The sequence below is a fragment of the Trachypithecus francoisi genome, unplaced genomic scaffold (genome assembly GCF_009764315.1).
Source record: "Trachypithecus francoisi isolate TF-2019V2 unplaced genomic scaffold, Tfra_2.0 Lachesis_group10, whole genome shotgun sequence".
In the NCBI taxonomy this organism is placed as follows: Eukaryota; Metazoa; Chordata; class Mammalia; order Primates; family Cercopithecidae; genus Trachypithecus; species Trachypithecus francoisi.
Genome location: NW_022681455.1, coordinates 18394029 through 18419778, shown reverse-complemented (window position 1 = coordinate 18419778; position 25750 = coordinate 18394029). Strand labels below are relative to the sequence as shown.

The 25750-nt window shown below is 41.9% G+C and overlaps 1 protein-coding gene across 1 annotated transcript in view; it reads right to left on the bottom strand.

Moving 5' to 3' along the window:
- KDM1B (lysine demethylase 1B) overlaps positions 1-25698 on the bottom strand; it is a 68373-nt gene extending 42675 nt beyond the window's left edge. Inside the window, exons 1-7 of the mRNA XM_033216342.1 lie at positions 25493-25698; positions 25137-25180; positions 20809-20908; positions 19323-19450; positions 17841-17930; positions 14353-14464; positions 9259-9375 (exon numbers count right to left, since the gene is read on the bottom strand). Coding sequence (XP_033072233.1) covers positions 9259-9375; positions 14353-14464; positions 17841-17930; positions 19323-19450; positions 20809-20895 — 534 coding nt within the window. The 5' untranslated portion in view covers positions 20896-20908; positions 25137-25180; positions 25493-25698. The remainder of the gene's footprint in view (positions 1-9258; positions 9376-14352; positions 14465-17840; positions 17931-19322; positions 19451-20808; positions 20909-25136; positions 25181-25492) is intronic.
- Positions 25699-25750: the final 52 nt, after the last annotated feature.

Genomic DNA, 25750 nt, shown 5'->3' with positions numbered 1-25750 from the left:
CCATAGAAGTTGGAATTTAAGGGCTGGGTGTGATGGTTCACATCTGTAATCTCAAGCACTTTGGGAGGCCGAGGTGGGCGGATCACGAGGTCAGGAGATTGAGACCATCCTGGCTAACACGGTGAAACCACATCTCTACTAAAAATACAAAAAATTAGCTGGTCGTGGTGGCGGGCACCTGTAGTCCCCGCGCCACTGCACTCCAGCCTGGGTGACAGAGAGAGACTCCATCTCAAAAAAAAAAAAAAAAAAAGGGTTGGAATTTTAAAAGACTATAAAGGCTTTTACTAAGGTGAGGTGAGAAGAAAAGTAATTAAGTTTTCAAAAATGTAAGGAATCTGACACCTCTGAGGCCCTCCTGGAAAAAAATGCTTGATGTTAAAATACAGCCAGCCAGGTTTCAAATCAAAATAAAGAACCTGGGATAGAGGGAACTACGGTAAGAGAAATTACAGAGAGTAGTAGATCTACATAAACATATAAGTGAGAGTGAACAATGGAGGGAATACAGTTATAGAAAATAATAAAATCACCAAGAAAACTAAACAAAAAACAAAACCATAACAAAAATTGGGAGAGAAGAAAAGAAAGTGTTATATAATTTATTTTTTCTGATTTCATAACACGGTGTTGACCAATATAATCTAAAATTGAAACATGAAGTTTTATTTTTTTTTTCAAGTTAGAGTGATTTCAACTTTTTTACTTCTTGGAAGAAGGTCTCACTGTGTCACCTAGGCTGGAGTGCAGTGGTGCAATCTTGGCTCACTGCAGCCTTGACCTCATGGCCTCAAGGGTTCCTCTCACTTCAGTCTTCCAAGTAGCCGGGGCTACAGGCGCGCGTCACCAGCCCAGGTAATTTCTGTATTCTTTGCAGAGACAGGGTCTCGTCATGTTGCCCAGGTCAAACTCCTGCCTCAGCCTCCCAAAGGGCTGAGATCACAGGCATGAGCCACTGTGCCAAGCTGATTCCCACTTCTTATTCTCATATTTTCTTAACCTTTTAGAGAGTTTTTAGAAACTTATTTCTTGGGATAAAGAAGTATTTTATGTTCAACAATTTCTTATTTCACTTTGGCTTCCTTATTTTAAATTGATGTTATATTAAACACAACCAACTTAGAAAAAAGTGTGTGTATAGTACTATTCCTTAACAGGAAGCTATTTGTCAATCAGGCCTTCTCCCTGAATATACACAGAGGTACACTATATAGATACTCTTGAATGAATCTCACTCAATGATGGTTATTTCACAATGATGACTGCATGAATTTTTTCTATCTTTGTTCTCTTCTACATTGCTGGAATTTTTCAATAATGAACATATATCATTTGTCTAAAAGTAAAGTTATTCTACAGAAAACCTTTGAGTTTTCAAACACTACTTAGAGAAATTGAAAGTGACGACCACCACCCAAGAAAAAATTTTAAAAACAAAACGCAAGGCATAGTTTGAATTAGTAGAGATAAAGTCCAAGTTGTCCATTCAATTGTCAGCAAGTAAAAGAGAGGTCAGATTATGGATCACTCCAATTACAGTTTGGTCAAAGCACAGAACAAAATGTAAAAATCACAGCTAGAGTGGCTGGGAGCAGTGGCTCACGCCTGTAATCCCAGCACTTTGGGAGGCCAAGGCAGGTAGATCACCTGAGATCACGAGTTTGAGATCAGCCTGGACAACATGGTGAAACTCCGTCTCCACTAAAAATACAAAAATTGGTTGGGCATGATGGTGAGCACCTGCAGACCCAGCTACTCGGGAGGCTGACATGGAAGAATTGCTTGAACCTAGGAGGTGGAGGTTGGAGTAAGCCTAGATGGTGTCACTGCACTCCAGCCTGGGCAACAGAACGAGACTCCTTCTCAAACAAAACCAAACCACAACAACAACATCACAGCTAGTATTGATTAATGTAATATTATACAAATCATCCAAAATCTTAAAAAATTATCTGAAACAATTTTTAGAATCATCGCACACATAGGCTGACTGAAAATGGCTCAAAAAATAGAATCTATTAAAATAGTCAGCTCTTTTTGACTGTTGCTTGCCTGAACTCTCCTTTAAATATTGTAACAAAATGCCACTGAGTCAAGTTTTCATTGTCAAGTAATCTGGGACACAGGTAGTTAATTTAGTGCAACCAAGACATTGTTCCTGCAAGCTGAACACGCTCCCCTGTGCCTCACATGTTCATGGTATTTTCATTGCTCAGTTCCCAGCTCCCAACAGCGCAGCCACACAGCCTGGAAATGAACTGCCCATGCCCTCATGTCAGCTCCCTCCCATTTTTTTTCTCTTCCTCTTCTCAGAGAGGCCTTCAACCTTCAAAGTTGAGTTCCAGAATCAATCAAGGGCCTCACCCTGGGCAAGACAGCAAAACCCTGTCTCTATTTAAAAAAAAAAAAAAAATACAAAAATTAGTGAAGCGTGGTGGCATACACTTGTAGTCCCAGCTACTCGGGAGACTACGGCGGTAGAATCACCTGAGCCCAGGAAGTCAAGGCTGCAGTGAACCAGGATTACGCCACTGTACTCTGGCCTGGGTGACAAGAGCAAGACTCTGCCTTACAAAAAAAAAGAAAGAAAAATATCTAGTGCTAAATTGAAAGATTTTGGAAAGGCTCTTACCAATTCCAGGAATCTAATCCCATGCTTAGATCAGTGCTTTCCTTCCCTCACTCTCAAATCACCAACATCAAGAATAAAAGAAGGGATACCAAGATAGAGCCCACCAACATTAAAAGAAGAACAAGGAAACAGTACGAACAACTTTAAATTAAAAATGTGACAACACAGAGGAAAAAGACAAACTGCTTGAAAAACACAACCTTCCAAAATGGAAAGAAGTCATAAACCACCTAAATGGCCATATATCTGTTAAAGAAACTGAATTTGTAATTTCTGAACTTTTTACAAAGAAAGCTACTGGCCCAAATTGTTTCATGAGCGAATTCAACCAAACACACAAAAAAAGAAGTAATATCAAACTTATATGACAAACAAAATAGAAAAGAGTATATACTGCTCGTTTCACAGAGCCAGCATAACTCTGAAAGCAGAACCCAACAAGGTTATTACAAGAAAGGAAAATAACAAAGTATCCAAGACAAACACAGATGCAAAAATCTTTAACAAAACTCAATCAAATCTGGGAATACATAAAAAGGACAATATATTAAAAACAAGTGGATTTTTTTCCCCCAGGAATGCAACATTGATTCAACATTTCCCAAATTGGTGTAATTCATTACATTTGCTGACTAAAGAAGAAAAAGCAATGGTCATCATAAAAGATGTAGGAAAACTATTAGCCCACATCTGTTCATCATAAAAAGTTATCAGCAAATTAGGAAGAGAAAAGGAGACTGCTCAATCTCATAAAGAATGTCTACAAAAAGCTATAGCCGACACTGTATATGATACTGAACACATTCCTCCTAAAGTCAGGAACAAGAAAAGGTTGTCTGCTCTCATCACTTCTACAGAACACTATCACTGGCGGTCCTGACCAATGTAGTAAGGGAAGAAAAAGGGAAAAAAAACTGAGGTTTGTAGACAATCATGATTGTATGACTGATTTGCAGATAACCCAAAGGAATCTACAAAAAGATCTATGAAACTTGCTAAGTGAAGTTAAACAAAGTCTCTGGGTACGAGGCCAATATACAAAAGTCGATTGTATTTCTATATAGTCGCAACAGCGCACAACTTGAAAATGGAGTTAAAAACAAATTTTATCAGTCAGGTACAGTGGCTCACGCCTATAATCCCAGCACTTTGGGAGGCCGAGGCAGGTAGATCACGAGGTCAGGAGTTCAAGGCCAGCCGGACCAACACGGGGAAGCCGTCTCCACTAAAATACAAAAAATTAGCCAGGCGTGGTGGTGCGTGCCTGTAGTCCCTGCTACTCAGGAGGCTGAGGCAGGAGAATTACTTGAACCTGGGAGGCAGAGGTTGCAGTGAGCCAAGATCGTGCCATTGCACTCCAGCCTGGCAACAAAGCAAGACTCCGTTTCAAAAAATAGATAAATAATAAAAAATAGGCCAGGCACGGTGGCTCAGGCCTGTAATCCCAGCACTTTGGAAGACCAAGGCAGGCAGATCACCTGAGGGAGTTCGAGACCAGCCTGGCCAACATGATGAAACCCCATCTCTACTAAAAATATAAAAAAATTAGCTGGGCATGGTGGTGGGTGCCTGTAATCCCAGCTACTCAGGAGGCTGAGGCAGGAGAATGGCGTAAACCTGGGGGGTGGAGCTTGCAGTGAGCTGAGATCCGGCCACTGCATTCCATCCTGGGCGACAGAGTGAGACTCCGTCTCAAAAAAAAAAAAAAAAAAACTTTATTTACAAAACAGGTATGGTGCCAGGAGCAGGAAGGAGCATGGCTATGTCCCAATTAAAACCGTATTTACAAAACAGGTGTGGTGCCAGGTGCAGTGGCTCACGCCTGTAATCCCAGCACTTTTGGAGGCTAGGAAGGGAGGATCACTTGAGGCCAAGAGTTCAAGACCAGTCTGGGCAATACAGCAAGACCGTGACACTACAGAAAATTTTAAAAATTAAAAATAAAATAAAATAAACCAAACCCAAGCCTAGCAGAAGAAAGGAAATAACCAAGATCAAAGCAGAACTAAATGAAATTGAAACCAAAAAAATATACAAAAGATAAATGAAACAAAAAGCTGGTTCTTTGAAAAGATAAAGTTGATAGACAATTAGCAAGATTAACCAAGAAAAGAAGAGAGAAAATCCAAATAACTTCATTATGAAAAAAAGAGATATTATAATTGACACCACTGAAATACAAAAGATCATTCAAGGCTACTACGAACACCTTTACGCACGTAATCTAGAAAACCTAGAAGACATGGACAAATTCCTGGAAAAAATACAACCCTCCTAGCTTAAATCAGGAGGAATTGGATACCCTGAACAGACCTATAACAAGCAGTGAGATTGAAATGGTAATTAAAAGATTACCAACAAAAAAAAGTCCAGGACCAGATGGATTCACAGCAGAATTCTACCAGACATTCGAAGAATTGGTACCAATCCTTTTGACATTATTCCACAAGACAGAGAAAGAAGGAATCCTCCCTAATTCATTTTATGAAGCCAGCATCACCCCAATACCAAAACCAGGAAAGGACATAACCAAAAACGAAAACTACAGACCAATATTCCTGATGAACACAGACACTAACAAGATACTAGCTAACGCAGACGCTTAACAACATACTAGCTAACCGGATCCAACAACATATCAAACAAAATCCACCATGATCAAGTGGGTTTCATACCAGAGATGCAGGGATGGTTTAACATATGCAAGTCAATAAATGTGATATACCACATAATTAAAAACAAAAATCACACGATCATCTCAATAGATGCAGAAAAAGCACTGGACAAAATCCAGCATCCTTTTATAATTAAAACTCTCAGCAAAATCGGCATACAAGGGACATACTTCAATGTAATGAAAGCCATCTATGACAAACCCAGAGCCAACATAATACTGAATGGGGAAGAGTTGAAAGAATTCCCTCTGAGAACTGGAACAAAACAAGGATGCCCACTCTCACCACTCCTCTTCAACACAGTACTGGAAGTCCTGGCCAGAGCAATCAGACAAGAGAAAGAGATAAAGGGCATCCAAATTGATAAAGAGGAAGTCAAACTGTCACTGTTTGCTGACAATATGATTGTTCACCCCGAAAACCCTAAGGTCTCTTCCAGAAGGCTCCTAGAACTGATAAAAGAGGTCAGCAAAGTTTCCAGATACAAGATTAACATACACAAATCAGTAGCTCTTCTATACACCAATAGTGACCAAGCAGACAGTCAAATCAAGAACTCAACCCCTTTACCAATAGCTGCAAAATAAAATAAAATACTTAGGAATAAACCTAACCAAGGAGTCGAAAGACCTCTACAAAGAAAACTATAAAATACTGCTGGAAGAAATCACAGATGACACAAACAAATGGAAATACATCCCATGCTCATGAATGGTTAGAATCAATGTTGTAAAAATGACCATATTGCCAAAAGCAATCTAAAAATTAAAAGTAATCCCCATCAAAATACTACTGTCATTCATCACAGAATTAGAAAAAATTCTAAAACTCACATGGAACCAAAACAGAGCCCGCATAGCCAAAGCAAGACAAAGCAAAAGAACAAATTCGGAGGCATTGCACTACCTGATTTCAAACTATACTATAAGGCCATAGTCACCAAAACAGCATGGTACTGGTATAAAAATAGGCACACAGACCAGTTAAACAGAACAGAAACCCAGAAATAAACCCAAATACTTAGAGGCAACTGATCTTCAACAAAGCAAACAATAACAAAGTGGAGAAAAGACACTCTTTTCAACAAATGGTGCTGGGATAATTGGCTAGCCACATTTAGGAGAATGAAACTGGATCCTCATATCTCACCTTACACAAAAATCAACTCAAGATGGATTAAGGACTTAAATCTAGAACCTGAAACTACAAAAATTCTAGAAGACAATACTGGAAAAACCTTTCTAGACACTGGCTTAGGCAAGGATTTCATGACCAAGAACCCAAATGCAAATACAATAAAAACAAAGACAAATAACTGGGACTTTAAAGAGCTTTTGCAAGGCAAAAGGAGCAGTCAGCAGAGTAAACAGACAACCCAGAGAGTGGGAGAAAATCTTCACGACCTATACATCTGACAAAGGACTAATACCCAGGATCTACAATGAACTCAAACAAATCATTAAGAAACAAACAAACAGTCCCATCAAAAGTGGGCTAAGGACATGAATAGACAATTCTCAAAGAAGATATACAAATGGACAACAAACATAAGAAAAAATCCTCAACATCACTAATGATTGGGGAAATGCAAATAAAAACACAATGTGATAGCCCCTTACTTCCGCAAGAATGGCCATAATCAAAAAATCAAAACACAGTAGATGTTGGCATGGATGCAGTGATCAGGGAACACTTCTATACTGCTCGTGGGAATGTAAACTAGTATAGCCACTATGGAAAACAGTGTGGAGATTCCTTAAAGAACTAAATGTAGAACTACCATTTGATCCAGCAATCTCACTACTGGATATCTATCCAGAGGAAAAGAAGTCATTATACAAAAAACATACTTCCACACTCATGTTTATAGTAGCACAGTTCACAACTGCAAAATTGTGGAACCCACCCAAATGCCCATCAATCAACGAGTGGATGAAGAAACCGTGGGGTGTGTGTGTATATACATGTAACACTACCAAATGTTGTAGTATGGTACAACCATGAAAGACATTTGGTAGTTTTGCAAACATTAAACATAAATTTATGATATAATTCACTGATTACCCTTCTTTTTTTCTTTTTTCTTTTTTTAAATGGAGTTTCACTCTTGTGGCCAAGGCTAGAGTGCAACGGCATGATCTCAGCTCACTGCAACCTCTGCCTCCAGGGTTCAAGTGATTCTCCTACCTTAGCCTCCTGAGTAGCTGAGATTACAGGCACATGCCACCACACCCAGCTAAGTTTCGTATTTTTACTAGAGACAGGGTTTCAACATGTTGGCCAGGCTGATCTCAAACTCCTGACCTCAGGTGATCCGCCTGCCTCAGACTACCAAAGTGCTGGGATTTCAGGCATAGGCCACCACACCCAGCCACTTCTAATATATTTTTATTAATAAGAAACAAATACGCCAGGCACAGAAAATAAACTGTACAGTTTATTATTAAATATAATATGTTTATATTTTGAATCCCAGGCTTTTATTGAATCCCAGGCATTATAAAAATATGATGTTTATATTTTGAATCCCAGGTTGAATTTCTCTTATTTGAAATGCTTGGGACCAGAAGCGTTATGGATTTTGGAATGTTTGCAACATACTTACCGGTTGGGCATCCCTAATCTGAAAATCTGAAATGCTCCAACGAACATTTCCTTTGAGGAGAATCTCTGAGCATCATCTCAGTGCTCCAGAAGTTTCAGATTTTGGAGCATTTCAGATTTTCAGACTAGGGTGCTCAACCTGCACCACAAACCACTCCATTGTATGCTTTAAAAGGGTGAATTGTATAATATGTTAATTTTATCTCAATTTCTAGAAACAAAGTATTTTACTTCCGAGATTAAAACGATTCTTTAATATACTGCAGGCACCAGTGGCATTTATGTAGATTAACACCTTTAACGCACCAGGCACTAAGTTTTTAAACAGTAAGTAATTGCCAAATTTCAAAAAAGGCACATTATAACAACGATGGCCGGCCGGGCGCGGTGGCTCACGCCTGTAATCCCAGCACTTTGGGAGGCCGAGGCGGGCGGATCACAAGGTCAGGAGATCGAGACCATGGTGAAACCCCGTCTCTACTAAAAATACAAAAAAATTAGCCGGGCGCGGTTGCGGGCGCCTGTAGTCCCAGCTACTCAGGAGGCTGAGGCAGGAGAATGGCGTGAACCCGGCAGGCGGAGCTTGCAGTGAGCCGAGATCCGGCCACAGCACTCCAGCCTGGGCGGCAGAGCGAGACTCCGCCTCAAAAAAAAAAAAACAACGATGGCCAATTCCTAATTGCCAAGCATATCAATTAATCTTTTCTTCCTCACTAATAGGATCCGGTTTTGTTTACTGTTGCCAACATGCTCAGTTGTAAAATATTTTCTTCCTCTGTTCTCATTGTAGTTAGGGAAGCTGCATTTATGGTATCAACATCATTATATAAAAACGAAACAAACCAAACCTAACAAAAAAATTAAAACCAGAGTAGCTGCATGATCCTGTTCTGGCCAATGAGATATAAATAGAAATCTACTGATGGAACTTTCAGGAAAGTTCCTGTTTCCCCCAATAAAAGAGGGACAGGCTCAGCTGATACAACCCTCTTACCCTTTGACTGTTCACCCTTTTCTGCTTAGGATTTGGACACATGACTGGTGGTGTAGCAACTACCTTGTGGCCTTGAGGATGGAAGTTAGACTACAGGTGCCTAGAGTGGAAACTACAAAGAGATTTCCTTGGGCAACAAAACCAACCCTGGACAGCCTGTCTTAACTGCTTATAATGACGGAAAAGTAAAATCCTTAATTGGTTAAGTCATTATACTCGGGATTCTATTACATGCATGGAAATACAACCTCGATAGAATGATCAACACAATACATGAAAAACATACACCATTACTATTTGCTGACTACATTAATGTATCAATTAATTCAAAAGCAAAAAGACAGAGAACATACCTTAATAGCAGTATTTGGTTTCATACCACATCGATACGTCTTGGCTATCTGTGGGGTAAGCTGGATTTCCTTGGTAAGCTGCCTCCATTTTCTACACTCAGGTTTTGTACACTGAACCTAGATGGGAAGTGTCAAGTCAAGATGAACAAGTGAGCTAATCTTCAGTTACCATTTCTATTCTCCACCACTTGGTCATCTTCTCCAACCTGCTGGCAATCCTAAGTATTTTTTCTCCTCCTTGCATCACCACCATCCATATAATCCACTTTCACCTCATTAGGATAATTTCTGCTTTAATACTTTCTCAGGGTGAGGAAAGTGCCAAGGGGATCTGAGTCTTGTCAGAAAGGTTTTTTAGGCCGGGCGCAGTGGCTCATGCCTGTAATCTCAGCACTTTGGGAGGCTGAGGCGGGCAAGTCACAAAGTCAGGAGATCTAGACCATCCTGGCTAACACGGTGAAACCCCGTCTCTACTAAAAATACAAAAAGCTGGGCATGGTGGTGAGTGCCTGTAGTCCCAGCTACTCAGGAGGCTGAGGCAGGAGAATGGCATGAACCCAGGAGGCGGACCCTGCAATGAGCCGAAATCACACTATTACACTCCAGCCTGGGCGACAGAGCGAGACTCATCTCAAAAAAAAAAAAAAAAAAAAAGAAAGATTTTCCAGCTCTAACCTAAAGAAACAATCAGGGCCAGGCATGGTGGCTCACACCTGTAATCTCAGCACTTTAGAAGACTGAGGCGGGCAGACTGCTTAAGCCCAGAAGTTCCAGACTAGCCTGAGCAACATAGTGACATCCCGTCTCTACAAAAAACACAAAAGTAGATGGGTGTGGTAGTTCATGCCTGTAGTTCCAGCTACTCAGGAGACTGAGGTGAGAGGATGGCTTGAGCCTGGGGAGGTCAAGGCTGCAGTGAGCTGAGATTACACCACTGTGCTCCAGCCTGGGCAACAGACTGAGACTCTGTCTCAAAAACAAAAAAAGCATAAAATAAACTGAAATTTACTTTCAGTTAGTCAAAAAGTATGCACACTAAATGCAATGTGGTATGCTGCATTGGATCCTAGAACATTAGTGAAGAAACTGATGAAATCCAAATACAATCTACAGTTATTAGTACTATGCCAAAGTTAATTTCTTACTTTGACAAATAATCATGGTATGTAAGACGATAACGTTAAGGGAAGCTGTATGAAGGATATACGGAAACTCTCTGTACTATCTTAGCAACTCCGTAAATTTAAAATGATGCCAGGCTTGGTGCAGTGTCTTACACCTGTACTTTGGGAGGCCAAGGCAGGTGGATCACCTGAGGTCAGGAGTTCAAGACCAGCCTGGCCAACATGGTGAAACCCCATCTCTACTAAAAATATAACAAAAATTAGCTGGGCGTGGGGGTGCACACCTGTAATCCCAGCTACTCGGGAGGCTGAGGCAGGAGAATCGCTTGAACCTGGGAGGTGGAGGCTGCAGTAAGCTGAGATCGTACCACTGCACCCCAGACTGGGCAACAGAGCAAGACTCCATCTCAAATAAATAAATAAATAAATAATTTTAAAAAGATGATTCCAAAATAAAGTTTATTTTTAAAAAGTGGGCAGATATCCATATGCCAAGAATGACGTTAGACACCCTACTTTACACACACACAAATATTAATTTGAAATTGATAAAATAATACCTAAACATAAGCACTCAAACAACAGAACTCTTAGAAAACAAAGTCAACCTTTATGACCTCGAATTTGGCAATGAATTCTAAGTGATGACACCAAAAGCAACAAAACAAAAACACAGATCAATTGAACTTCCTTAAAATTAAAAACCTTTGGGCACCAATGGGCTCTACCAAAGAAGACAACAACCTATAGGAAAAAATACTTGCAAATCATAGCTCTAATAAGGGTTTAGTATCCAAAATACATAAAAAGGCCAGGCACGGGGCTCACGCCTGCAATCCCAGAAATTTGGGAAGCTGAGGCAGGCAGATCACCTGAGGTCAGGAGTTTGAGACCTGCCTGGCCAACATGGTGAAAACCCGATCTCTACTAAAATTAGCCAGGCATGGTGGTGGATGCCTGTAACCCCAGCTACTCGGGAGGCTGAGGCAGAAGAATCGCCTGAACCCGGAAGACAAAGGCTGCAGTGAGCCGAAGATGGCAACACTGCACTGCAGCCTGGGTGACAAGAGCAAAACCGTCTCAAAACAAACAAACAAACAAAAAAAAGATTATATATAATTCTTACAAGTCAACTACAAAAAGACAAACAACTTAAAAAGGGCAAAGCAAGACTGGGCAAGGTGGCTCCCATCTGTAATCCCAGCACTTTGGGAGGCCGAGGCAGGCAGATCACCTGATGTCAGGAGTTCAAGACCAGCCTGGCCAACATGGTGAAACTCCGTCTCTACTAAAAATACAAAAATTAGCCCAGGGTGGTGGCGTGCACCTATAATCCCAGCTACTCAGGTGGCAGAGGCAGGAGAATGGCTTGAACCCAGAAGGCAGAGGTTGCAGTGAGCCAAGATCGCACCACTACACTCCAGTCTGGGCGACAGAGTGAGACTCTATCTCAAAGACAACAAAACAAAAATGGGCAAAGGATAACATATATTTCTCCAAAGATATACAAATGGACAACAAGCACATGAAAGGTTGCATTAGTCATTAGGGAAACACAAATTAAAACCACCATGAGATACCACTTCAAACTCATGGAGAAATCAGAACCCTCATACACTACAGACAGGAATGAAAAACGGTAGAGCAACTATGGAAAAGAGTTTGAGGTCCCTCAAGAAGTTAAACATATAATTAACAAATACGATCTAGCAATTATATTTCTAGGCACATACCCAAGAATTGCAAGCAGATATTCAAACAAATACTTGTAAAAGAATGTTCACTGCAGCACTATTCACAATTGCTAAATGCTTGAAATGATCTATATGTCCATCAATAGATGAATGCTTAAAAAAACTGTGGCATATCCATTCGATGGAATATTATCCACCCATAAAAAAGAATGAAGTACTAACACATCCTACAATGGATATGAACCTCAAAAACATTACGTTAGGTGAAAAAGTTCAGATACAAAAAGTCACATGTTGCATGATCCCATTCATATGAAACATCCAAAATAGATAAATCCATAAACACAGAAAGCAAATTAGTGGCTACCAGGAACTGGGGGTAGCAAGAATTAGGGCTTCCCTTGTGGGTGATGAAAATACTCTGGAATTAGATAGGGGCGGTAATTGCATAACATTTTGAATATACTAAGTGCCACTGCACTGCACACTTTAAAATGGTTAATTTTATGTTATATGAATTTTACTTCAATGAAAAAAATCTTTAAGCATGCATAAAGCTCAGCATTACTAATAATATTTTTTTAATTAGCAAATTGACCGGGTACAGGGGCTCATGCCTGTAATCCTAACACTTTGAGAGGTTGAAGTAGGAGGATTGCTTGAGTCCAGTAATTTGAGACCAGCCTGGGCAAGATATTGAGCCCTGTCTCTATAAAGAATTAAAAAATTAGCTGGGCATGGTGGTGCACGCTGTAGTCCCAGCTGCCCTGGAGGCTGAGGTGGAAGGATCACTGGAGCCTGGGAGACTGAGGCTGCAATGAGTCGTAATCCCACAACTGCACTCTAGCCTGAGTGACAGAGCAAGACCCCATCTTTAAAAACAAAACTGGGGGTGGTGGCTCATGCCTGCAATCCCAGCACTGTGGGAGGCTGAGGCAGGTGGATCACTTAAGTCTAGGAATTCAAGACCAGCCTGGGCAACATGGTGAAATGCTATCTCTACAAAACATACAAAAGTCAGCTAGGCATGGTGGCGTGTGCAGAATCCCAGCTACTAGGGAGGCTGAGGTGGGAGGATCTCTTGAGCCCGGGAGGTGGAGGTTGTAGTGAGCTAAGATTGTGCCACCGCACTCCAGCCTGGGCAACAGAGTGAGACCCTGTTTCAGAAAAAAAAAAAAAAGCGAATCATTTATTAAATGGTGGTATATTTCAATAATATTATGTAATAATGAAAATATATTTTCAAAGAATGACTAAATGAAAAAAGAATATGAAGTCAAATAAATTTTCTTCTTTTTTTGAGACAGAGTCCCACTCTGTCACCAGGCTGGAGTGCAATGGCACGATCTCAGCTCACTGCAACCTCCGCCTCCCAGGTTCAAGCAATGTGCCTGCCTCAGCCTCCCGAGTAGCTGGGATTACAGGCGTGTGCCACCTCGCCTGGCTAATTTTTGGATATTTTTAGTAGAGATGGGGTTTCCCCATGTTGGCCAGGATGGTCTTGCTCTCTTGACCTTGTGATCTGCTCACTTCAGCCTCCCAAAGTGCTGGGATTACAGGTGTGAGCCACAGCCCTGGCCCAAATTAATTTTTAAAAAGCTAAATGTTACAAAAATAGTATCTGAAGCCTGATTTTAAACCTAATCAGTACATGTATATAAAGCATGAAATTGTGTTTAAACAGACAAAAATATGAAAAGAAAAAAAGGATTAAAAAGCTATGTACCAAGCTCAGCCAGCTGGTGGTGAGCCTTTAGTTTTTTCTTTTTTAGAACAATTTTTTTTCCTTTTTTTTTTTTTTTGAGACAGCCTCTCACTCTGTCACCCAGGCTGGAGTGTAGTGGTGTCATCACAGCTCACCACAGCCTTCAACTCCTGAGCTCAAGCAATTCCCCCACCTCGACCTGCTGAGTAGATGGGACTACAGACACCTGCCACCACTCCCGGCGACTTGGAAAAAAATTTTTTTGTAAAGATGGAGTCTCACTATGAGATAGGGTCTCACTTTGCCCAGGCTGGGCACAAAGCAACCTTCCCACCTCAGCCTACCAAAGGGCTAGGATTACAAGTATGAGCCTCCACACCCAGCCTAGTTTCCTCTTTCATACTATGTTGAAATATCTGAGCTTTCTATAAAAATAAAAAATATTTGCTTTAATAGTCATAGAAAGAACAACAACTGTAACAAGAGATTTCCTAAACATAGCATTTTCATCCATTCCTCTTGCATTTGGCTCCACAAATACTTCACAGATGGAGAGCACCATTCTCCTTACCCAGTAGGGGAGTTGCTGGTCTGCCATGAAAGCTTTGGGACTAGGTTCAGTTTTGCCATTGCTAGTCCATATTTTTTTCCATGTAGTATATTTGTCATATCCATCCTTGTGGCTGGAAAACAAGAAAAATTAATATACCGCGCTATAAGCAATCAGGTTTTTCAAAACAAGAGGCAGGTTAGTAAATCTTACGTAACAAACTTAACTAGCCTTGTTATAAAAGTAGAAGAAGTTATTATGGCACCCATAAAACAGGCTGTCAGAAGGGGCATATTCTTGTCAGTTTTAGGAGCTAAAACTAAGAAAGGCATAGTATTATTTCAAAGAGAAATTAAATTTTTTTATTTTTTTTCCCCTTGATACACGGTGTTGCTATGTTGCTTGGGCTGGAGTACAGCGACTGTTCACAGATGCAATCATGAATCACGGTGCACTCAACCTCGAACTCCTAAGCTCGAGCGATGCTTCTGCCTCAGGCTCCCGAGCAGCTGGAACTGGCTCAGAATACTTTTATACTTTTATTTTATTTTATTTTATTTTTTGAGATGGAGTCTTGCTCTGTTACCCAGGCTGCAGTGCAATGGCACAATCTTGGCTCACTGCAGCCTCCACTTCTTGGGTTCAAGGGATTCTTGTGCCTCAACCTCCCAAGTAGCTGGGATTACAGGCGCCCGCCACCATGCCTGGCTAACTTGTATTTTTAGTAGAGACGGGGTTTCGTCATGTTGGCCAGGCTGGTCCCGAACTCCTAAACTCAAGTTGTCTGCCCGCCTCAACCTTCCAAAGTGCTGGGATTATAGGTGTGAACCACTGCGCCTGGCCTAGAATATTTTTTAATGTGTGTAGTAAATCCTAGGGCAGTCATTAAAAATTATATCAGTAGATGAAATACAATACAATCATAAAAATGCTCCATTAAAATCACAGAAGGCAGCCAGGCACGGTGGCTCAGGCCTGTAATCCCAGCACTTTGGGAGGCCAAGGTGGGCGGATCACGAAGCCAGGAGATAGAGACCATCCTGGCTAACACGGTGAAACCCCAACTCCACTAAAAATACAAAAAATTAGCCAGGTGTGGTGGGCGCCTGTAGTCCCAGCTACTTGGGAGGCTGAGGCAGATTGGCGTGAACTCGGGAGGCAGAGCTTGCAGTGAGTCGAGACTGCACCACTGCACTCCAGCCTGGGGGAGGGAGCGAGATTCTGTCTCAAAAAAAAAAAAAAAAAAAAAAAAATCAGAGAACGCAGAGCAAGGGGAAAAAGAATAAAATGCACCATATGGAAAACAGCTAGCAAGATATTTTAATCCAGTTATATCAACAATCACTTAAAACATGAATAGCATAAACATACAGATTAAAAGACAGATTGTCAGTGGGATTACAAAAAAAATATATGTGTAAACGAGAAATCTCCTCTAGGCTGGGCATGGCGACTCACACCTGTAATCCCAGCACTTTGGGAGGACAAGGTGGGAGGATCATATGAGGCCAGGAGTTTGAGACCAGCCTGGCCAACATGGGGAAATCCAGTCTCCACTAAAAATACAAAAATTAGCTGGGCATGGTGGCGCACACCTGTAATCCCAGCTACTCGGGAGGCTGAGGCACGAGAATCACTTGAACCCAGGAGGCACAGGTTGCAGTGAGCCAAGATCACGCCACTGCACTCCAGCCTGGGCAACAGAGCAAGACCCTGTCTCAAAAGAAAAGAAACTTTACTTTTAATACAACTTTAAATACAAAGACTCAGAAAGGTAAAAAGTAAAGAAACAAAGAAAGGTGTATCATGCTAACATTTAAAAAGCTGAGGCAGCCACATTAACGTGAATAATGAATATTATCAGGGATAAGAAGACAAGGGATATTACATAAAGGGGTTAACTTTGAGAGAATCCACAACGTTAGAAGTACAATGTCAACAACAGAGTTTAAAAATATATGACAGCCAGGAGTGGTGGCTCCAGCCTATAATCCCAGCACTTTGGGAGGCTGAGGCAGGTAGATCACCCAAGGTCAGAAATTCGAGACCAGCTATGTCAACATGATGAAATCCCGTCCCTACTAACAATACAAAAACTAGCCAGGTGCAGTGGCACATGCCTGTAATCCCAGCTACTTGAGAGGCTGAGGCAGAAGAATGGCTTGAATTCAGGAGGTAGAAGTTATGGTGAGTCAAGATAGCACCACTGCACTCCAGCCTGGGCAACAGAGTGAGACTCCATCTCAAGAAAAAAATACATGAGGTAAAAATGTATAGAACTGAAAGGAAAAATAGACATATCTGCATTATAGTTGGAAATGTGAAGAGACAATTATAATTGCAGACTTGAAGACACTTTTCTTAGTAATTGAAAGATCAGGTAGGAGTAAATCAGAAAGATGTGTGTGTGTGTGTGTGGTGTGTGTGTGTGTGTGTGTGTGTGTGTGTGTGTATGTGTATGTGTGTGTATATGTGTATATGACCTGAACTGCACTACCAATCAACTTGGTTTAGCTGACACTGATAGACCCACCTGACAATGGTAAAATACACACTTGTCTACACTGCACGTGGGACATTTAACAAGATACACTGCATTATGGGCCATAAAGCAAACTTTGACAAATTTAAAACGCAGAAATCATACAAAGTATATTCTCAGACCATTACTGAACTAAACTAGAAAGCAGTAACAGAAAAACTGCTGCAAGTGTCCCAAATATTTGGAAATTAAACAATTTACTTCTAAATAACCTATGGATTAAAAAGGAAAACTCAAGAGAAATTAAAAAATATTTTGAACTAAATGAAAATAAAAGTTGTCAAAAGTTGTGAAATATCACAACCTACTTGCAGGGGAATTTATATCATTTAAAAATGTATTTATTGGAAAAGAAGCAAGATCTAAAAATAAATAATTTCAGCTACTAGCTTACGAAACTAAGTAAGAAAAAATCAAACCTAAGCAAACACGATAAAAAAAATTAGAGCACAAATGAATGAAATTGAAAACAATAAAATAGAATCAATGTCTCCTAGACGTTCCAGAACTTTCAGACTAAAGAAATAACTGTTTCGCTGCGTGCAGTGGCTCACGCCTGTAACCCCAGCACTTTGGGAGGCCGAGGCAGTTCATTTGAGCCCAGGAGTTCGAGACCAGCCTGGCCAACAAGGCGAGACCCCGTCTCTACTAAAGAACCCAGGAGTCGGAGATTGCAGTGAGCTGAAATTATGTCTCTACACTGCAGCCTGGGCAAGACTTTTGCCTCAAAAAATAAAAAAATTAAAAAAATAACTATTTCATGGCAGGTATTTTTTGATCCCTGAGTGTGCACACACACAAACTACAACATCAAAGTTCTTGTCCAAGTTATAGTCATCGCTGGCATGGCTGAAAGAGCTGAATAATTCAGTAAGCCTGGGGACTAAGCTTTAATCAGCTGACAACACGCACTGCCCCTGCCACAGTCCCCTTCTCCACGGAAATCTCACACAATTAGCGAACATACCTTCTGTAGTAATGGTCAAAGCATTCATTACAGAAATGTTCCCCACAGGAGAGGTGATACCATCGGGAGGTGTAGCCATTTTTGGCACATCTGAAAATAGTGAAAAACATATAGCTTTGGTGATGAATAAACATTTCTCCTCCCATTTTTAAAAAAACCATCTTGCAAGCACCATCTATGAACCCATTTTGCGCTATCTCCACTTAGCTCCCTAATGACAGGCGAAACAGGAATGGATTACTAGCAGATAACAACACACAGGGCGGATGCAGGGACTTAGACCATGGGACCTAAGCTAGCTGGCTGCCTGGGGCTTAGCAGTCTTAAGAAGACTCCTTGGGGCAACGATAGGGTTTTATGACACATAAGGGCAGATGCCACTGTGCTTGCTGCTGGCTGCATATGTGGACAGGAGAGAGTAACATGGGGCCCAGTACTGAACAGCGAGGGAATCTGGTCAGCTGTAATTTGAACATCAAGCAGGCAATCTGGCAAAGACAACTTGTCAAACAGTTGATAATATAGCAAAAGAATGAAAAATCATGCCACTATGAACACGATCACCGCCACGTCTTTGTGTTTATTTTTATTATTTTATTTATTCATTTATTTTGAGATGGAGTCTCACTCTGTCTCCCAGGCTGGAGTACAGTGGCACAATCTCAGGCTCACTGCAACCTCTGCCTCCTGGGTTCAAGCGATTCTCATGTCTCAGCCTCCCAAGTGGCTGGGATTATAGGCAGCTGCCACTGCACCCAGCTAATTTCTGTATTTTCAGTAGAGACAGGGTTTCATCATGTTGGCCAGGCTGGTCTCGAACTCCTGACCTCAAGTGATCCGCCATTTTGGCCTCTCAAAGTGCTGGGATTACAGGCGCGCGCCACCATGCCTGGCCCTCTTCGTGTTTAAAAACAAATAGGATTTGTTTTCTAGATTTTATTGAACCTTAACCCTTAATTAAAGATTTTCCTCTGGAAGTAAAAAAGAAAAAAAAAAAGGTTATACTTGTGTCACCCCACAATAAAAATGGCAAGGCTGCAGTTAGCTGTAGTTTCTACGAGACCCTTATGTGCATATGGGAAGAAGCGGCACATTACATGAGAGAGAAAAGCACAGTGAAAAGTAAACAAATGCTGGTGTCTACAGAGAGCTCAAGAGTTCTCTCTACTGTCCCCCCATGACATACACCATCCCACCCTCAACCCTCGGAGAGGTAGATATGGTTGGCTGGATTTGAGGACACTGTGTTGCAAAGTTGACATGGGTGTGGCCTCTCCCGGTAGGCTAGGGCTAACACAGGGAGGGCCTTGAGAAGGGTGTGGTTTGTCAGATATAAAATGTCTGGGCAATGTCTCTATTATTAGATTAGATGACTTACAGTATCTGTATCTATCTTTAGGAAAACTATCTTCAAGGATGATGTTCCCACAAAGAACTTCTCACAAGCAGAAATGGGAGGTCAAGACACACATCTAAACAGACCTTTCAGAAGCACTTGCAAAGCACACAGGACATGTTGCCGTACAGCCTGCCTTTTCACATTTCCTGTACTTCTTCTCTGACCCACCATCTTCATCCTCATCTGTTGTCTCTGTTGCTTTCTTCTTCGCCTAAGGGAGTCACAGCGGACGTCAAAATTTCACTGATGATGGCAAAATGACTAAGGATGAAGGTTCACTACTGAAATCACATCTGACTTCTAAACATGAAGGTGAAAAACATCCTGGCAGTAGGTTAGGGATGACAATACAGCAATTTCCTGGTGACTGCACTGTGCAAGTAATTTACTAACTTGCTAGAGATAGAGAATTAGCATTTTAACAACAGATGTCTAAGCAAATAACTAAATTCATATGAATCTTTCTTAGAAAAAAGTGACATCAGCTGGGTGTGGTGGCTCATGCCTGTAATCCTCAGCACTTTGGGTGGCTGAGGTGGATCACTTAAGCTCAGGAGTCCAAGACCAGCCTCGCCAACATACCGAGACCCTGTCTCTACTAAAAATAAAAACAAAATCAACCAGACATTGTGGCACACACGATTGTGTCACCGTACTCCAGCCTGGGGGACAGAGGAGATTGTCTCAAAAGAAAAAGCAAAAAAAAAGTGACATGAGCCAAAAAAAAAAAGTCATTCCCAATTTAGCCTTTTTTTTTCTTTCTTTACTTAGAGCAGTTATACCCTCTCAGTTTTTGTTTCGTTTTTTTTTTTTTTTTTTGGAGATGGAGTCTCGCTCTGTCACCCAAGCTGGAGTGCAGTGGCGCAATCTCTGCTCAGTGCAAGCTCCGCCTCCCAGGTTCATGCCATTCTCCTGCCTCAGCCTCCCGAGTAGCTGGGACTACAGACTCCTGCCATCACGCCCAGCTAATTTTTTGTATATTTAGTAGAGACGGGGTTTCACCATGTTAGCCAGGATGGTCTTGATCTCCTGACCTCGTGATCCACCCGCCTTGGCCTCCCAAAGTCCTGGGACAGGCATGAGCCACCGTGCCCAGCCCTCTCCCAGTAATTTAAATAAAAAGCTAGAAAAATCATAGAGAATTACATTGCTCAATTTTTTCTTTTAAAAGAACAAAAGCCCTACCCAAAAAGCCCTATACATAACCCTCCAATAGCACTCAACCAACTACAAGCTGAAGTCCAAATTCCTATGAATGACATCCAAGCCAGCCATGATCTGGCCCCAGCCTCACATTCTGGAAGCAACCACACAGCCGTGATTCTCTGAACATCCTATGCTGATTCACGCTCTACACCTTTATACTTACAGCTCCCTCTGCCAGATAATGCTTCTATTTTCTATATTCTATCATGTTATCACACTGTGTTATGACCATGCTGAGAATTTCTCCACTAGAATATAAGCAATTTGAGGACTGGAGTAGTCTTTTCAACTCTAATTCTCCAGTTCCAATCAGTAATTCTGCATGCTCAAAAAAGGCTTGTTGAATGAATAAATGAACACTACCTGCCTACCGGAGCTCCTCAAAGGAAGGCTATCCGGAGAATGATCAAAAGATGCTTTTTTCTTGGTCCTCCCCCGTGGGGTTGCCATTACATTAAATAATCTGCAAAAGAAAAATCAGAGCATTAAATATTAGCACCAGCAAATATTTTTAACAGTCTGGAGCAAGTTATTACACACTTTAGTAGGTAAGAATGTATATTAGATTGCCTGAATACAAAGTTACAATTTTCTTTTTTTTCTTTTTTTGAGACGTCTCGCCATATTGCCCAGGCTAGCCTGGAACTCCTGGGCTGAAGCGATTCTCTCACCTCAGCTCCAAGTAGTGTGACCAATAAACAAATCACACTATGTTTATAAAATTCAATGAGGAAAACTACCTAGTTTTGTCTATGTTCCTCCCCATTTTACCGTGTCTTCTTAGCAGTTCCTGCACTTTGATCTCTTACTATACTTCAAAAACAAAACTCATGGCCGGGCACAGTGGTTCACGCCTGTAATCCCAGCACTTTGGGAGGCCCAGGCAGGCGGATCACGAGGTCAGGATTTCGAGACGAGTCTGACCAACATTGTGAAATCCCATCTGTACTAAAAATACAAAAATGAGCCAGGTGTGCAGGCATGTGCCTGTACTTCCAGCCACTCAGGAGGCTGGAGCAGGAGAATTGCCTGAACCAGGGAGGCAGAGGTTGCAGTGAGCCAAGATTGCACCACTGCGCTCCAGCCTGGGCAACAGAGCAAGACTCCATCTTAAAAAAAAAAAATAAAAGAAAACTCATTCATTCCTTCTTAGTACAACTCAACAAATAAATATCAAGAAAACCAACTAGTCACTACTGAATATACAGATCCAAATTAGATAGAAGCACTGGTATCTTCTACTGGAAAAAACTTCCCAAACTAGTCCAATAACAGCATGGTTAAACAAATATTAAGAACCAAAGTCTACAAGAGAAATAATGTGTAGCAGCTATGAAAGATTAAGAGCTAACAGAATTTTTTTCAATTAAATTAGATAAGGAATGAAAAATGCTTAGCATAAGTACTCAGTAATATATAGAATCTGTAATTATCATTCATCTCCTTCCACTGGATTTAACTACACATGCACACACAAAATGATAAAACAAAAAATAAATAGGACATAACTGTGGATAAAGAATTTGAAAATGGAAAAGTAGAACCATGAAATACAAATTCCAGATATAAAATCTTAGTCTTGGAGAAAAGCTTTAAGGAGCTTGTAATCCTATTGTTTCATATTTGTGAGCTGTATTAACACTCATAAGAGTATTTTTCATGGATTATTAACATCCTACGGAAAAAGTCACTTTGCCATCTACATTGACTCTGGGACATCTTGACATCAATGTTACAGATAATTTTCCTTTGACTTTTTTTTTTTTTTTTTTTTTGGTGACAGAGTCTCGCTCTGTTGCCCAGGCTGGAGTGCAGTGGCGTGATCTCGGCTCACTGCAAGCTCCACCTCCCGGGTTCACGCCATTCTCCTGCCTCAGCCTCCCGAGTAGCTGGGACTACGGGCACCCCCCACCATAGGCCTAATTTTTTTTGTATTTCTTAGTAGGGACGGGATTTCACTATGTTAGGATGGTCTCGATCTCCTGACCTCGTGATCCGCCTACCTCGGCCTCCCAAAGTGCTGGGATAACAGGTGTGAGCCACTGCAGCCAGACTCCTTTGACTTAATCTTCACTTTTTCAGAACCAATAAATATTATGTTAGCTGTGAACACATAATCCCTACATGTTCTGAAATGCATTATAGTCCTTTAAGCATTAAATAAACTGCCATTTAGTTCTACAGCATCTATCACACTGTTGGAGAAAATGCTAATAATGTTAAAAGTACTATCTACCGGCTAGCACCGTGGCTCACACCTGTAATCGCAGCACTTTGAGAGGCCGAGGCAGGTGGATCACGAGGTCAGGAGATCAAGACCATCCTGGCCAACATGGTGAAACCCCGTCTCTACTAAAAATACAAAAAAAAAAAAAAATTAGCCGGGCATGGTGGCGGGCACCTGTAGTCCCAGGTACTCAGGAGGCTGAGGCAGGAGAATGGTGTGAACCCGGGAGGCGGAGCTTGCAGTGAGCTGAGATCGCACCACTGCACTACAGCCTGGCGACAGAGCGAGACTCCGTCTCAAAAAAAAAAAAATACTATCTACCTATAATTGTTATACCCAAAGAAGGCTTTTTGGACTCTATTTTAAACAGGCTGTCCACTCTAACAAATTTCTCCATAGACACATATAAATATGAATTCTTATATATGTATACAAATCTCTACATTTATATATAAAATATACCTGACATTATTCACAACATGAACCACAAATATAGTATATGTAAATATATAATATAGTATTTGTAAATGTATAGCATGTGTAAGTATTATAGCAAAAATATCTGAAGTCAAATGTGGGGTTTAGGAACATAAATGAATCAGCCTAGGTTCATGCAACATTTGACCCTGTCACCTGGGAAGGTGTGCATTCTCAAAAGAAAGTATAGTTTCCTGAAATTTCATCAAACATTTAACTCTAACTGAATACTAGAAAATATGTACTTAATGCAACAAAGAATTCAAGAAATAGTTAACAAGGAGATGAAAACATGAGTTATAAAAGCCATTATTAAATCTGAAGGTTTTTATGATAGTATATTTTCAACTTTAATTATACAATTGAGGGTTATATGAATCCATTCGAAGAATTTTTGACACTTAATGTAATTTATATATTTCCACTTGCTGGGTCCTTAGGTCTTAAAATGAAGAAAAAGCTTTTCAGTATATTAAAATGTTTTCCTTTTTGATTTTTCAAATTAATACACACACCTAAATATAATCAATTGGTTTCATGCTCAACATTATACACATATTTCTAATTTTTAATTCAAACATTTAAAATTTGGCTTTGGTTTTCTTTTAATGTGATAAAAGAAAAAAGTGAGTTTTTTTGGTAAATATATAAGTGGATATATCAATATGCAGATTTCATTATAATTCCTAGGTTTTTCTCAAGCAGCTTATTCAAAACGTTTTTTTTTTTCTTGAGACGGAGTCTTCCTCCGTGGCTCAGGCTGGACTGCAGTGGCGCCATCTCGGCTCACTACAACCTCCACCCCACCAGGTTCATGCGATTCTTCTGCCTCAGCCTCCCGAGTAGCTGGGATTACAGGTGTGTGCCACCACGTCCGGCTAATTTTTGTATTTTTAGTAGAGACCAGGTTTTGCCACCTTGGCCAGGCTGGTCTTGAAGTACTCTTGACCTCAACTGATCGCCCACCTCGGCCTCCCAAAATGCTGGGATTACAGACGTGAGCCACAGCGCCCGGCCTCAAAAAGATGTTTAAGAAACACACAGAATTCATACAAATATGAATCAAAAGGACCAATCTAAAATACAAATTCATAGTGGAGTCAGTACAACTTCTAAAAATAGGACAAACTACTAGAAACTTCTTCAGAGACAACAGAAACAGTAATTTTCCTTTGGGACACTTAAAATAAGGGGGACTAGCACCTTATTACTCCCACACCAATCAAATCTTCAGAAATAGGGATCCAATACAATTCAATATTGAATTATTCAATATTCAACATGCAGTTCAATGATTCAATATTAAATCCCCAATTGCCTAGATATCTTTTGTTGACTCTCCCTGCAAGACAATTAATTATTGATGGTAATTTTCTCATGTACCTCCTGAAGAAGCCTTCCCTCCCACTCGCCTTTCTGCCACTAAAATAGATTTAAAAACACAAAACAAAACTGGCCAAAGCCTTGAGTTATGTGTGTATAGGTGGTGTGGAGGATTCCCCAACTGGAGTGGACTGGGGAGTCCTCCAGGCTCACCCAAGGGAAGACTGGGCCTCTATGTGGCTGGTTTCCACATCACTGAACCCCAACTTTCTACAGCTGGGTCGGCCTCTTCCTTCCTCTTTCACCTGTCAGCTGCCCGGCCGTTGACTAACAGCTACCCTAATCGGGCCACCCCTCCTCCAGATCTCCAATCCCAGAGGAGTTACCCCAGCAACCTGGCAATGCTCATCAAGTCTCAATGCGTGGAGGCTGTGCCAGAGGATTACTACAACACCTGCAAGGCTGTGCGGGCTCCGGGCCGCACCCTACCGGCCGGGAAGAATGAGCGAGGGAGTTCCCACTCCAGGACCGTGGGGTTCTCCCGCGGCTCTGACAGTCCCCAGGAGGGAGCCCCAAACTCCCGGTGCCAGCTGCAGCCGCCTCGCTTTCTGAGAAGCTTTCGGAAGCTTTTCGAAGTCGGAGAAGCAACTGCCCCGGGGCTCACCTTTTCGCTGAAGAGGTGCCGGGAGTCTCGGGGAAAAGGCACCGCTGTACAGAAAGGAAACATTGTAGGGGGGTTAGGAGACCGGCAACATCGCGACGAATCTAGCGACCCCACTGCCCCAACACCCGAGCCCGGGAATTCCCCCTTCTTCAGACAGATACCCACCCCGCACCCTCTTTTAATCCGGGGTAGGAGATATCCATCCCTGGGGCACCCGCCCACCTCCCACTACGGCGAGGGGCGCTGCACAGGGGGAGAGGGAGGGCTTGCACCCCAACGAAGCTGCTTTATGCAACGGTGTCACCCGAAATTCGCCACGGCCCCCACGCACGCCCCCGGAGTGGGGAGTCTCCCACCTCTGAGAGCCAGCGAGGCGGTGCGCGCCGCCCTGGACTGCGGGCGCCTCTCCGGAGCCGCGCGCCGCGCGCACAGGACGGCAGGAGCCGCGCCGCGAGCCCCAGCCTCCTCTCGGCCGCCGCCGCCGCCGCCGCCGCTTCCGCCCCTGTCACGGCGTGACCCGGGGTGGGAGGAGCCGACGGGACCAGGGATGGGTAGGGTCCCCGCCTTCGCTTTAGCCGCGGCGCTCGCTCCGCCCTGCCCATTTCCGCCGCTGC